At 42.6% G+C, this 15,646-nt stretch overlaps 1 protein-coding gene across 12 annotated transcripts in view; it reads right to left on the bottom strand.

The window, feature by feature from the left end:
* Positions 1–15,646, bottom strand: part of FRY (FRY microtubule binding protein) — a 446,915-nt gene that overhangs the window by 17,212 nt on the left and 414,057 nt on the right. For all 12 annotated transcript variants that reach the window (XM_082700313.1, XM_082700315.1, XM_082700306.1 and 9 more), the window contains 5 exons: positions 13,023–13,189; positions 11,526–11,715; positions 6,606–6,755; positions 5,531–5,629; positions 2,884–2,967 (listed from right to left, as the gene is read on the bottom strand). In XM_082700313.1, the coding sequence (XP_082556439.1) occupies positions 2,884–2,967; positions 5,531–5,629; positions 6,606–6,755; positions 11,526–11,715; positions 13,023–13,189 (690 nt within the window). The remainder of the gene's footprint in view (positions 1–2,883; positions 2,968–5,530; positions 5,630–6,605; positions 6,756–11,525; positions 11,716–13,022; positions 13,190–15,646) is intronic.

The raw sequence follows: 15,646 nt of genomic DNA, 5'->3' as shown, positions 1-15,646 counted from the left end.
TTTAAATAGACTAAATACAAACTGTGGGGGTGGGAAGAATCTGGCCTGCAAAGGTAGCCTCAGCCTCAACTTTCCTATCTGCAAAATTGGAAAAACGGATTTTGGACTGTTGTCCAGAGGACTGCTGTAAAAGGTCAAATGCGATTTTATATGTACAGTGTTTGAAAACGATTAGTTTCTTCTTTCCATGTTTATATTCTCAAGCCTTTATTATAATGCTAACAGAGTTGCCATGTATAAATACTTGAATGAAGAAATGAAGTCTCAAGACCAGAAACGGGATGAGAAGAACCACGACTACAACAGAGATGCACAGAAAGGGGGTGATGAGGAAGAAATGAAGGAAAAAAACCATCAGCAAGAAGATTAAGCAAAAACAACAGAAATCTTCCTTCGAGGGATGTGGAGCAGAAATGGGTGAGGGAGCAACTGTACAAAAGAAAACCATAGAAATAAACTATAAGCACAACAGAGACACATAGTTGAAAATTAGAATGTTTTGGAAAAAGGATAATTTAACTGGAAGTCCTGAGTTTTTAGATTTAACCAGGGAGCTGTAAACAAATGAACAAATAAATAGTAGATTTTGTTTTAACCCTCATTCTCAAAAATCTGCACTGTATTACTGCATTTTCCTGATTAAGATTTGATTATTAGAGATACAACAGAATTAGATGATTGAGGGTAAACGTTTAGACAACTATTTTTATAGTCCACTAGACAAACTATATCACGAACTGACCTTGGTTTTTGCTAATTTTAAGTCATAACTTGGTAACGTGTCTCTGGACTGGATTTATTTTAATAGAGTATAGTGGAGGGAGGGTTGGGCCTGGAATCAAAAGGCGTGAATGCTACCGGGTGGCAAAAAATTGTACCATAGCCCGTGTGTGTGTGTGCACGCGTGCACGTGTATATATGATGTATAATGTATTTAATACGTTACTTCTGGGGTATGCTCATGGCACAGGTTATTCCATGACAATCAGAGTCACAAGTCATTTGCGGCAGGACATCACAGATGCATATGCAGGGACTGATGGAAAGCCTAGAGTCTGTTGTATTTTGAACTGCACATTCAGGTATGCTTCCTGGAGACATCTCATGTGACGTCATAAAACCCATATTTTAAAAATGAGTTATAGATATGTCATTTGTTATGTACATTTGCCTGTTTCCAGACACAGTGGCCAGGAGATGATTTTTGCCCTTTGTCTATCAACCATGAAGCCTTGGACCAGTCAACCTTGGTTTCCTTATCTAGAATGGAATGGGGCTGCCACTGCCTGCCCAGCCTCCCACGCCTAGGAAGATTAATGACTTCAGGGATATGAAAGTTTTCTGTAAGACACAATGTCAGATACAAATGTGTCCTCAAGAAGGGCCGTGATGTGTAATTGCAACCCACGCGTTAGAACCCTATTTAAGATATTTCTTAGTCTTGTAGTTTGCTTGTTCAGTCTTGTACTCCTTCTCTAACACTTAGCCAGGGCCTCACCTGGGCACTCACCCACAGCAAGGATCATTACCCTGAGGACTGCAAACTCACTCAAAACAATGACCAAACTGAATCCAACCACTGGTATTCTGTTGAAAAATTTTACCCCTCATTTTTTTTTTTTGTTTTTGTTTTTACATGTTAGCAAAGCACTGTGTCTAATACAGGAAGATGGTTTCTCATCCTCTGAAGGGTGCACAATCCAAAATGCTTTTGTTCAGTAGTGGTGACGTAATTCCAAGGTAGCACCTCTGCCTGACTGGGCAGCAGCTTCCTCACTTGCCTTCCCTAATCCACTGTGGTGCACTTCAGTCCGTTTCCAGAGTAGAATGCAGGAGCCTGACTCTAATCCTACCCATGCGTTAAAACATTTCAATTGCCTGCCATTTCTTTGAAGATAAACACCAACGCCCCACATGGTCGGGCTTCTGCCAGCTTCCCTAGACTCTTCTCAAACTTTTCTCCAAGTTGCTTTCTACACTTGCAGCCACGCAGGCTCTCTTCATTTCCTGCAAATGTTCACATCCCCCTTCTGCCTCAGGACCTTTGCACAGGCTCTCTACTCACTCCCCTTCACTTGGCCACTTCTGGCTCCTATTTAGGATCTCCACTGAGATGGTACTTCCATGAAGAAGGCTTCTCAGAACTGCCCCCCACATTTGATCAGGGTCTTCTGTTACCTTCTAGCATAGTTTAAGGTTCTTTCCTTAATACCACTTATTGCTATTTGCGCCTATATGATTTTTGATTAATGTCTGTGTCCCTGACAGGATTGGAAGCTCCACAAGAGTGCATGCTTGTCTGTTGTTCATTATCATATCTACCACGTGGACCACATAGGAGGCACTTAGTACATAATTGCAGAATAAATTATTTTAATCCATTCATAGTCTTCTGCCCCACTGCCCTGACAATACAGCACACATTTATAAGTCAGCTGGTCTGAGGTGTATATTAAAACAATTCTAAAGGGGAAAAGACATATCTATCATAGAGTGATTGCTGAAAGGTCAACAAAGATTTCCTTCCCTGACGAAACTAAGTAATTTGGTGAAGAATGAATGAAATTTGGCTTTATATTCTAAAAGAAGAGCAGATTTATTAGGAGATGATTAGTATAGTTAAATGATGGCCAGCAAAAAGATCATTTTTATACCTCTGCTTTTCCAAAAATAAGACTCCCCTCTCCACAAATCCCGTCAACACACAGTCATGCATGGTTTGAACATCATTCCATCTTACAACAGCCAATAGGCTTCTTGTGAATGTAATGGGGTGACCCATTGTGCACTTTCCTTTCTCATGCTCTATGCTTCTCGGATGGATCAAAATCAACACACGCCGTCAGAGCACAGAAAAGATCAATTCTAACAGGTTTTCATTACCTTTTCTTCCGAGTCGCCTGGCTGACAGGTAATTACTCCATCTCTTGATCCTCCTGCAAATGTTGCCTTACAATTTGCCAGCCACTGTTGTCAGAAAGAGATGCAGACATAGGTAAAATCAGTGATGTTCTGAGAACATTTTTATCGTCAGTCCTGTCAGGGAAAAATTAATGAAGCTTCTAATCATAGTAATATAAAATTTTGCTGTAATGCCTTTTTGAAATTATTTTTTTCTGGTTAAAGATGAACTATTTGAGATTAAAATATCTATTCCTGTGGGTTCGGTGATGCTCATTTTTAAATTTTTATATTTTTAAAAGATTTTGTTTACTTATTTGAAGGGGAGAGAGAGAGACAGAGAGAGAGAGAGAGCATGAGCAGGGCAGACGGAAAGGGAGAAGCAGACATCGGCTGAGCAGGGAGCCTGTTGTGGGGCTTGATCCCAGGACCCTGAGATCATGACCTAAGCCAAAGGCAGCCATGTAACTGACTGAGCCACCCAGTTCCCTTATGATGTTCATTTAAATATGTAATTTCAGCATTGTGATATAACATTCTTGGAGGATGGTTTCACCAGACCATTCCTATTTTATGTATAAACTTAAAAATATCATATACAGTTAGAAACCTTTCTTGTAATAGAAATTTGGAGATAATACCAACCATTCCTCACAGGCTGGCAGATTCTGGACCATGCAACTGGACTCATGGCCCACCTGCTTCTCTGTGATATTGAGTGGCTTCTGTGGGGGCAGGTCTACTTCAATGTAAGAAAGGCTATTAAAATAACAGCTCAGCTGCTCAGAGATTCTGCCGTCCTTAAGTATTTGGGATAGTAACTAATACAGATACTAACTAATACAGATGTGACAAGGAACCCCCAGGCACAATACAGCCGTGAAGAACTGAAATTGAGGGGAGCCTGGGTGGCTCAGTGGGTTAAGCCTCTGCCTTTGGCTCAGGTCATGATCCCAGGGTCCTGGGATCGAGCCCTGTATCAGGCTCTCTGCTCAGCAGGGAGCTTGCTTCCCCCTCTCTCTCTGCCTGCCTCTCTGCCTACTTGTGATCTCACTCTCTATGTCAAATAAATAAATAAAATCTTTAAAAAAAAACAACCTGAAATTGACATCTGACATGAAAAGAGTGGTTTGTTCACCAAGAAGAATGGAAGGATTATTTTTATGAACTGATGATGAAGAAGGTGGAAAGCCATGACCAATAAAGCCACAAAATAGAAGACAATGGAAATTGTTATAGTAGAATGTTAGGACTCTCACCCTTGGGTAGATGATGAAGAGATCAGTAACAACAAAAACAACAAACAAAAAACAAGTAACTTTCAATGTTTTCTGTGTATGAAGCACTGTGCTGGGCAGTTTACATAGGTTATTTCTTTTTTTAAAATTTTTTATTTTTTATAAGCATATATTTTTATCCCCAGGGGTACAGATCTGTGAATCCCCAGGTTTACACACTTCACAGCACTCACCATAGCACCTACCCTCCCCAATGTCCATAATCCCACCCCCCTTCTCCCAACCCCCCTCCCCCCCTCAACCCTGTTTGTTTTGTGAGATTAAGAGTCACTTATGATTTGTCTCCCTCCCAATCCCATCTTGTTTCATTTATTCTTCTCCTACCCCCTTAAGCCCCCATGTTGCATCACCAGGTTATTTCTATTTTTAAAGGCAATACTGTATTGTGTTTGAGAGTATGGACTTTTGCATCCCATAGACCTGGGTTTCAATACCAACTTTCCACCTCCTAGCTAATGAGGACAGTAATAGCAATTCCAGGGTAGTTGTGAGCATTCCATGATTTAATTTAAAAGATCTAACTCTTATCATGTTGGACACATAGAAAGGACACAGGAAAGGATACATGCTATGACTCTATTATTATATCCTTACAGCAATTCTGCAAATTAATTATTATCGCCATCTTACAGATGATGAATCTGTGGTGAGGACATTAAGTGACCTACCCATTGCACTAACCCTTAAGTAGCTGAGCTGTGATTTGAACCCATGTCCATGTGATTTCAAAATTCAGGCTTTTTCTATAGTGTTTGGCATATTATAGAAGTATTACACAGATACTACACATAATTACTTGTCAGAAATCAGGGGGTCTGCATGCCTGGTTTCTGGATCACTTTTGTCTCTAACATTTACAGTCTAGATCTACAAAGTAAAAAGAGAGTAAAGAGCAGGAGTCAAGGCCAGGAGAGGCAGCTACTGAGAGTAGTTAGGAGAGAGCTGAGATCCACCCCATCTAGTTTCAAGTCAGGCAAACGCTGGAAGGAAGTAATTAACAATTTTATTAAATCTCTGAGAAAAGTTAATGACATTGACAAGGAGACATATCAAGCAAATACCCATGTTTCCCAGTTTCTGGGTAGGGAAATTATGGGGCTAAAAATGAAACTTCTCATTTGTTTCATTTGAAAACTTCTCATTAGTAGACATCATTTTTGTTTCATCCATACTGTTGACTGGAGCTGCAGCCCCTAACAGAGGAACAGATGAGGTTTGTCTTCTTCCAAAGATCCTGCCTTAGATTAACCACCACACCTCCCCAGGGCTCATAGTGGTGGGGTTCATTTGATTTTAATTGAATGTATATGCACAGAAACACAAAAACTTACCGAGAGAGTGGCTTCTTTTCTGTTGTTGTAGGTATCCAAATACTCTTGCAGTTCTAAAACACTGAACTTGAGCTTGTCCAGAAGTCCACAAGACAGGAGCTAAAGACAGGAAAATCATCTGTGTTAAAACAACTAGAGTGATAACTAGACGAGGCATGGCTCCAGAGATAGAAAAGAGAAGTATATTTAGAACTAATGTAAAGTGGGGACCAGTGGCTCCATTTTTAGTAAGCTGTGCAATCTGTAACTTTGCTCCACAATCAACTGCGGTGGCGACTGAACGGTGTGTGAAGACAGACCCAAATAGACTTCTGAAGTGATTTTATCGTTAATCTGAACTTTAAATCATTTAAGATAGAATGGGGTTCTCTTACTGCATTCCCTGTTGCAAGGTAGCTAACCACCAAGTTCCTGGAAAGACTAATTCTTCAGAGACTTTTGAAATCAAAGCACATATGCCTTGGTTTTAAATTCAGTAATTACTCAGCCTATAAGATGGTTGTATGATACGCATGGGGGCGTGAACCCTCAAAGAGATCACCCATCAGGCAGGCTTAGAATTTTATTTAGGAAGTCATGATTTAGCAGTCAGCCAGAGGATGCTTTAACCAACCCTCAAACTCATCCCTTGCAGTCCAGGCTGGATGAATCCCTCCAGGGGGTGATCAGTCTCTACCTGAGACTTGGGAGCGAGCAAATGAGGTCCTACTGTTTCTGGTTCCCCATCCGGTTGGGTAACTTGGCATTGTGGGGCCAGGCTAGGGCAGCTCTGGGATTTTGCTCACCTATTCATGGCTGTCAAAGCCAGAATTATTGGAGAAAGGTGCAAGGACATGGAGGGAGCACCGAGGTAGATTTTTCTCCTGATTCCCTGAAATAACTTGGACTTGGCTGGTAATGTACAATCGTTACTATGCAGACTTTGGCCTTTGGGGGTCATGTCACAACACGGGGCGCTGCTTGCAAACACTGACAGTATCTTTCAGACAAACCACAACACAAGCACGCCTCCTGGAAGTTCCACCCCTTAGTAATCTGGGCCAGCCCTTAGCCATCAGAGTCTGGGGGTACTCACAGTCTCAGCGTCCACGAAGAGTGTCGGGCATTCGGAGCAGGAGGTGAGCATCTGAGAAGAGCTGACAAACTTGGACCCGATTCCCCGGAGATTGTCTCCAAGGTAACTGGCCGCATCACAGGTTAGGAAGCAGAACCTTTTCTGAATATTCTGAAAGGCAAAATAATTACCATTTGTAAAGCGTAAGTTTTAACTTATGTACTAGAAAAACCCATTTTTTAATCTTTATAAAAATATTCAGTGAGGTAGAGGTGGGGGAGATAGGGATTAGGGCGAATGTTGGTCTCAAGTAAATAATCACCCAGTATGGACAAAACTTCTTCTTAAAGTGTTATTTCCCAGAGTGTGGATGCCTCTATAATCTTTCAAATAAATAGTACTTTTCTTTTTGATGGTCGTTAGTGCTGGTCAGCAACTTGAGTCCTCCTCACTTGTTTGTCAGATTAATGTGAAATTACTCAGATTACATCAATGTGTGCAAGTTTGAAAAGGTCGTGAGATGTACCACTTCTCTGTTCCCCAAGATTGCAGCTTCCTGAGAAAGAGCATCAAAATAGTGCCATTTGAACCTCTGAAAAGTGGAAGCAAATGCTTTGTGGGTCTGGAATAATATCTCCCTCTGAGGGTGTGTCTGTTCTGGGGTCTCTAATTCTGTCCCACGGTGTTGCTTACGTTGACTCATTAATCCTCACAGCTGGGGAGGAGTCAAGGTTAAGACCTGACTTGCCGAAGGTCATGCAATTAGTAAGTCAGAGGAAGAGTGAGCCTGACTCTAGAGCTCATATTCCTTCCACAAATTGACAAAGCTTCCCTAAGAGCTAGTTTCTCCTGTCCTGCCTGAGGACAAAACCAGAATTAGGAAGAACCTGAGTCATGGTGCTGGTGTCAGTGCCAAAATGGGAACATGTTCTAGCCCTTAAGTTTCCAACACACAGTACCTTTAACTAAAAGAACAACAACAACAAAATCCAGTCCTAGGCATTGGCTTTCCTCAAAGAGATGTCATACCTTTTGAGTTGTGGAATTGAATCCAGGAGAAATCCTCTCTGGCCTATTGTGAGGAAAGTGAGCATCCCCAAACAACAGCAGCTGATTCTCTATGCTTCATATTAGAACAATGCCAACCATGTTACACATTAATGAGTTTTTAATTTCATATATACGAGAATTTTGGCATAATGCAGAGCATACATATGTCTTTTCGCTGTTAAGTTAGTTTTGTGTGCAGTTAGAAAAAAATGGAGAAAAAAAAACTTGACCAAATGTTAGAGCAGAAATAACAAGAAATACCATTTCTAGCATCATACACCTAGTTGAGTGGCAGAACTGGGAGCAAGATTCAGGTCCCCAAAGAGTTTGGGGTTCTTTCCATTTGACCTAAGGATAAGATGAGGTCTGGGAAGCCATCTGTCGGGGACCTTCAGAGCCTCTTTAAAGGCAGGAGATACACTCAGTTTAGCCCTCACTTGACTTCCATATAAACACATCATATAATTTGGAGGCACTGAGTGATATACAATGATGGCTTCCTAACCCAGGAGCAGCGGGAAGGACATATGATGACTGAGATACTTGGAAAGATGGCCACGCTGGACCATTAGAAATCAATTCCTCATTTTTAAAACCAAATTCTTTTGGCAATTACCTTCTCTCTACCCCTCCAAAAATCCAGGTAAATACAGGGAAATGTGGCCTTCAGATTCACAGGAAAATGTGAGAAAACAGCAGACATGGTAGAATATACGGCAACAGCTTAATAGAGCACATGTCTGAAATGTATTTCATTTCCAGGATTTTTTATTAATACCTATTTTGTGACTCATATTTCTCTCAATCACATAGCATTTGATAACAGCTGAAAAAATTCTTTCTAAATGTAATATATTTTTAAAATAATTTATTTATTTGAGAGAGAGATAGAGAGCACACACATGTACGAGTTGGGCGTGGGCCAGAGGAGAGGGAGAAGCGACTCTCACCGAGCAGGGAGCCCGATTTGGTGAGGGAGCTCAATCCCAGGACCCTGAGATCCTGACCTGAGCTAAAGTCTGGGTTAATTTACTGAGCCACCCAGGTGCCCAAAGGCTAAATGTAATATTAAAAACTGAAAGAGGAGGTACATAATTGTATGATTATTATCGCAGGTAAGCTCCATAGGGATTAACCTAATACATGAATGGAAAAAAAAAAAAAGTCCAAACCCCCAAATGCCCTTACCCAAGGGCCCAGCCCCATCTCGTAGCTCATGGGACAACCTGCCGGTCTGCTGTCATCAAGTCAGATGTCCATTTACTATTTCTGCTGAAAAACGTTCCCATTCATTCGTTCTGTGTTCACTGAGCATCTCCTGCATGTTAGCAACTGTGCCAGGTCTAAGACACCATTGCTTCCCCTCTCTGAGGCAAAGAGACAATGGGTAATTCTCACAGAATGTGACGGGCATGACAGATGTAACCACAATGTGCTTGGGATCCCAGGTGACAGGGAGAAAGAAGGGAAGGCTTCATTCACTGAAGTGAGCCCCAGTCAGGGGTTTGCATGTTATGGGAGTACTGAGGGCAAGAGGACACGGTCATTCTAGGTAGAGGGAAAAATATTGCTCAGGATGAGAAAACTGAGCACAGATAGTGCTAGTGACTGTAGTAAGAAAAAAAAAATACCAAAACAGCCAAATTTAAATTATTAATGATTAACCATTATTTAAATAGACTTCAGAACAATATTAAAAATAAATTACTTTATTCTTTAACAAATAAATTTGCTTCAAATGGTAATTCAAATGGTTTAACATTTCAGTCTGGCTCAACGTTAGAGTGTTTTTGGAGTTCTTATCTCTCAACAAACAATTGTTTTCTCTCTCAAGCTCCTCTAGCTTCCAGTTAATCTCAGACACAACTTGACTTTGTCCCATCAACTTTCTAAAAGATTTCCCAGAAAGTAAACTGAAAACTTGAGAGAGAGCACAATAACACTCAGTAAAAGCTATGGTGAGAAACCATAGCTTTAGTACCATTGGTATATAATTCTCCAAGACAATGGGTCATAAGAAGGGCCACCAAGCTCAAAAACGGACTTTATCTTTTATAGAAACTTAATTGTGCCTTCCTGAATTGGAAACTTTGTTAAGGCAGACAATCCCACTTTTAATAGAATTCCTGGTTTTCCTGTGTTTCCCTTCTTCCATGGCTTTTCTTGAAGGTAATCAATGAATGGGCCCATCCCTCATGCCAACCAAGTTACGGTCCACCTCTCGTATATAGTCAACAGAACTCGACCTATAAAACCAGGTAAGGGGGTTCTGCCCTTGTCTGTCCGTTCATTTCCCCATCACTCATGTCTACTGGAGGCTGCAACTGTATCGTCCCTTTCCATGTTTCCCCTGTATTATTTTTTTTTTTAAAGATTTTATTTATTTATCAGAGAGAGAGAGCGAGCACAGGCAGACAGAGGCAGAGGGAGAAGCAGGCTCCCTGCCAAGCAAGGAGCCCGATGCGGGACTCGATCCCAGGACGCTGGGATCATGACCTGAGCCGAAGGCAGCTGCTTAACCAACTGAGCCACCCAGGCGTCCCTCCCCTGTATTATTAGTGGCAATTCTGTTTTGTGAGTTATCAAATGTAAGTTTAGAAAAAATGCCGAAAGAAAGGCACCTTTATTATAGGAAAACAGGAACTTGAAAGAAAGTAAAAAGAAGGGGGCAAAAAAAAAAAAAAAAAAAAAAAGACACCCATAATCTCATCACTGTGAGTAAACTACAGTGAATTGCTAGTATATAATCTTCTCTAGTTTCTGAATATTAAAAAATAAAATAAAAAAAAGGAATACTGTACACACTGGGTTTTCAAAACAAGTTTTCTCTTAATCTCTATGGTAACTATGATTCCATGTCAGCCAATTTTCACCTATAACTTCATCTTTTCTCATCCTGAGTGTAAGTCCCAGCCCTGCTACTTTCTTAGGCTCGCCTTCAAATACTGCACACAGGGCCAGTTAACTCCAGTGATGATGGAAGACCTTTGGGGTTGCTTCATAACAAGCGGTGTCTCTTCTTTTGCCGCCTCCTACCTCCCCATCATTTGATGAAATTTGGAGTCAAAGTTCAGAGCAAGATACATAGAGGAGCTAATAGGAATTTGCACACCCACAGACAGGCAGGCATCAAAATAAACCTTCAAGCACCCCTCAGAAGTTGAGTTCTCCCCATCTCTTTGGTTCAGTCATTGTTATAAGTGTGTTTGGGGATAACAAGTGAAATCTGAAGGCGTCCACAAAGAGATTGCTACATTGAGCCATGGGCAAGGTGCCACGGGAGCCTGGCAGGGGGACTGGGAGCCAGCCTGCCCTCTGCTGGCCACACTCGGTACTGCATGGGCCTGGAGGAAGGGGCCTGTTTCCAGTTCACGCAGACTCTGTATGGACCGACTAGCAGGCTCTGGTTCATGCAGAAGCAAAGAAATGACCGCCCATGTGTTCAGAAGCATCTACAACACGTTTAAGGAATTCATGCGGGGGAAAAGAGATAAAAGATAATGAAAGGCTAAACACGAATAATGTAGAAAAGGGAAAGACAGAGGAAGCGTCCAAGAGGAAGGACAGGATGAGGCTAGGCTTGGCAGAAGAGACCACTGGCTGGTTCTGGTGTCACGGATGACTTCTGGGAATGGATGACCTCTACAAAAAAGCCAGAACGGCAAGAGCGAACAGTCCAGCACGGATACTACGTCCTCTGGGGACAAGGCTCTGCAATCCTAGCTGGCGAAGGCCGAGCAGATTATCGTTATTAGAAAGGCTGGAGTCAGACGCAACCCCGGGGTTCCTGGAGCAGAAAACAGTACGAGCCCAGCAGGAGACCACCGCCCCTCCCGCCGTCGGAAGCTAGCCTGCCGCCTGCGAGCAGTCCCCGGACCGCGAGCCCCGTACCTTAAACAAGGAGGAGAACACATGAAATGTGTACACGGCGCAGGAGCCGTCCGAGTCGCACATGAGCTGGTTGATGTGGCTGCGCCAGGCTTCCTCTGCGTCGTCGCAGGCCGCCGGCTGGAAGGCAGCAAGGATGGCCGAGAAGAAGGGCGAGGGCGGCGGAGAGACCCCCCTGTCACCTTCTCCAAAGCTGGGAAAGATGAGAACAACCCAGTCACCCAGTGCCGTCCTCCTGCTTCCCCAGCCCCTTCCGCTGTCCTGCCCGGCCTCCCTTCGAGGTGGCTGCGGGGACCCCGCTCTGCTTCCCCCATCTTCGACAGTCTCTTCTGAATCTTAGGAAAAAGAACCTTCACCTCCAGAGCTGCTGGGTTTCCTCCCCTTCTGACTTCCTTTATAGCGAGTGGGGTCCGGCCCCAGCCACCGGTCCCCGGACAGATAAACAATACTTTTGGCTCTTCTGCGCCTTTTCAGTTTTCATTGAGAACCATTAGAACAAAATTTGGAATCTTTTCCCTTGTCCTTTGTGGGGGATGAGTATTAATGGCTGCACATGCATGAATGCCCAGGAGGGGCGGGTGGAGGAGAGAAGGGGAGTGGAAGAATAGAAAGGCAAGGTGAGAGAGACCCAGAGGGAGGAAGACAGGAAAGAGAATGAACACGGGGGAAAGGTCGAGGTCTTCTCTAGGTTCTATTCCCTTCAGCTCTTCCTTCCAAGCACAGATAATTCTCGCCGCAACAGAGGGTCTTTGTCTAGCCTTATCAAAAGCTCCTTAGTTCTTTTCCACATTCAGAAGAGAGATTTTAGGATTTTGACTTTCTTCTCCAGAAGTAAATCTCTAGCCTTATCACTTGTGAATCTTTTTCTAGACACTGCAGTGGCTTTTTTTTTTTTTTTTTTTTTTTTTTTTAATGCGGGCCTTGAACTCACAACCCTGAGATCAAGGCCTGAGCTGAGATCAAGAGTGGGATGCTCAACCGACTGAGCCACCCTGGCGCCCCTGCGTTAGTGTTTTTATCTATTCCTCTCTATTTTTGTCTGTTCCTATTCTCTGTGTCTCACTCGTCTCAGAAACATCAGCCACTAGGCTGAAAGCCTCCCACTTAAAAAAAGAGTAAGTATTTAACTTACAAAGAGCCTCTTGTACTTGTCTTTTAACTCAGAGTGGAAAGAATTTCCAAGGTTTGCCAGTCTTGCTTATCTTCAAAGCTTGCAAAGCTCAGACCATGTCCCCAGGCCCTCTTTGGCTTTTGAGTTACTCTGTGGCTTTTAGGAGTCACTACCTGAGTACCCCTCTCAGTTCCGCACCAGGCCCTGCTCTGACACTGGAGGACTCTGACCAGCTCTAAAAGCCTTCAGAGTCAGAAGTCGATTTCGACTCTTCTTTAGGAAGTCCCGGCAGTGCCGTGTGGCCTTCCACTTGACGTAAGTGAATGCGATACAACGTGCCAGGTGCCAGGTACGCCGTCACCGCTCATTTCCACCAGGGGCTTCTTTACCTTGCGAGAGTAAACTGGTCCATGGCTCTGTCGCCTTTTTCTTCTGCCTCAGTCATGTCCAGGCTGAAGCTGCCACTGCATTCGAAGGTTGCTGGGAGTTCATTGACAGAACTGGAGAGATCGTCCTCCTGCACGGCCGTGTCCTCCTCCTCCTGGACGGCTTCAGCCTGGAAGAAGAAAAATAGGAAAGAATCCCCCAACCATGTAAGAATATCTTTGGGGAAGTCCATTCAAAGGAAAAATAAGAGACAAATCCCAAGAGTGATAGAAATCAGAGGCATTGATTTTCCGACTACAAAACAGTCACTTTGTATAACTGGACTGGGGAATTCTCCGAAGTACTGTTCATTCTTTACCTTCTTTTCAGTTTTGCCTATAATAGTTTCCAAAGAGGCTCTCAGTAGATTGCCCTATTTGACCCATGATCATGGGAGTATAAATGCTAAACTTGGAAAAGACCACAGAGACCCCTTGATCTAGCTCTTACATTTTATCTATTTTTAAAAAATTTTAAAAGATTTTATTTATTTATTTGGCAGAGAGATAGCACAAGCAAGCAGAGAGGCAGGCAGAGAGAGAGAGAGAGAGAGAGAGAGAGAGAGAGAAGTAGGCTCTCTGCTGAGCAGGGAGCCCGATGTGGGCTCTGTCCCAGGACCCTGGAATCATGACCTGAGCCGAAGGTAGCCACTTAACCAACTGAGCCACCCAGGCACCCCCAGCCCTCACATTTTATAAGAAACTCATGTGTGGGGAAGGGACTTGCCTGACATCAAGTAGATAAATCAGGGCCCTTGGATTCAGAGCTCTTTCCACTGTACAAACCTTGCCTTCCAAAGTGAGCTTATCCAGAGGGAATGCTCTGATACAGAATTCCTTTACCTATGGAAACTGGAATTTAGAATCACCAGTGACTGCTATAGTGAATGCTCAAGATCTACCTGCAGGACCCCTGAGTGGTCCACGGCTGCTCACCGAGCCCGCCATATTGCTAGGCCTTTCCATACTGGCCATCCTCTAAGGCCCATTTACATACATGCTTTGCTCTTGGAATTCCCCTGAAGATAACGGATAGGAGAGGCTGCTCTTACACTGCTGTACAATGAGCAGCGAAATGCAAGGGCTCTGGGTCAGGCAGAGTTGGGAGCAGTGAGGGGCAGGAGGGAGATGCAGAAAGTGTGATGGAAAAAGAGGCTGGGTTTGAATGCGGGCCAGGGGGACTCAGCGGGAGAACTGACTGTTCTTTAGGACAGGAAGGACGGCAAGTGGGTTACAGACCAGAAGAGGAGAGGAAGACATCACACGCACATGTTTCAGTGAGTCATTTTCTTAAAACAAAACCGAAGCCAGGCAAAATGGAAATATATATGAATTTGAGCATTATCATGGGTTGTTGGCTGGCCACCCAATTGGTATTCTGAATCTAGGATTCATAGAGAAATGAAGAGGGGTGTTTAAAGATATGTTAGGGAAACAAGATATCTCGTGTCTTTGAAGGAATTGCTCATAAATCCTGAGTTCCAGAGGCTTATTCATATCTGCTCTTTCCGGCTTTTTAAAACTACAGCGGTGCCAACGAGACTGGCCGCCGGTGGCTGGTCTGGGTTATTAGTGTACATAATCTGAATCTGTTGGGGGAGGGCTGAGTTCTCACAAAAATGTCTTTTATTTTCCCTTTCTCACATCACGGCTATATTGCACATTGTGGAAACCCAGCTCGGGTGGAAAACAGAGAGAGCCTTTCAGAAATTAGACTTAAATTTTCCTTGATTGAATTAGAGGATTCCTGCATGAGTTCATAAATACATTGCCACTCAGGTAGTGCTTTCTAGGAGAAATCTATGTAACTTAGCAATCAAAATTGAAAAATTGAGAAAATGACTATTCTAAGACTGAAAATAGCAAATACTAATACACGCACACTTATTTTGTGATGTGCTTCCCATGAAATGTAATTTCTTAGGACTAATCTTAGGCATTTTAATCTCAGACAAGTTTCCTTTCTGGATTTTCTGGCAAGAAAAGGGACTTTGCTGACTCTGAGAATCCACACTGTAGTCCTTCTGCACCGAGGCACTCTCAGAAATAATTTCTTAAGCTTCAATGTTTTTAAGTGATTATGATTGATTGGTTGTTCTTGGTTTAAAGTATGTTGATTTCCCTGGACCTCAGATCTGTTTCAAGTGCACTATAAAAGAATACACAACAGCCAGTATTATATATATTTTTTCCATTAGAAGTATCAGAAAGAATATACTTTTATATATTTTAAAGATCATTTTATAACTTTCTCTTTCAAACTTATACTACCATAGCAAACTCAGGATAAAGAACACCTACTACCAACAGTAGGTTATTTTTTATTTGTAATATAAAAAAATACAATTCTATACTAAGGGGCATATATGTGGGCAGTTATGTGAACACAGTGCGGATCGTTTTATGATTAAGATATCTTAGGGAAATTTTGACAAAATTAACCTTAAATGTAATTTAATCAATCATTTTAATTGCTAGATTTTTAAAGACCTGACCTTTTAAATAAGAAAATTGTATCTGTTACTTACTTTTCTCGTCAGTCTGGCTAGGACAGTTTTGTTTAAATCTGGCATAATATTGTGATTAAC

Source organism: Mustela nivalis (genome assembly GCF_964662115.1).
Source record: "Mustela nivalis genome assembly, chromosome: 15".
NCBI lineage: Eukaryota > Metazoa > Chordata > Mammalia > Carnivora > Mustelidae > Mustela > Mustela nivalis.
The sequence above is the reverse complement of the archived record's forward strand: the minus strand, read 5'-3'. Positions and strand labels throughout refer to the sequence as shown.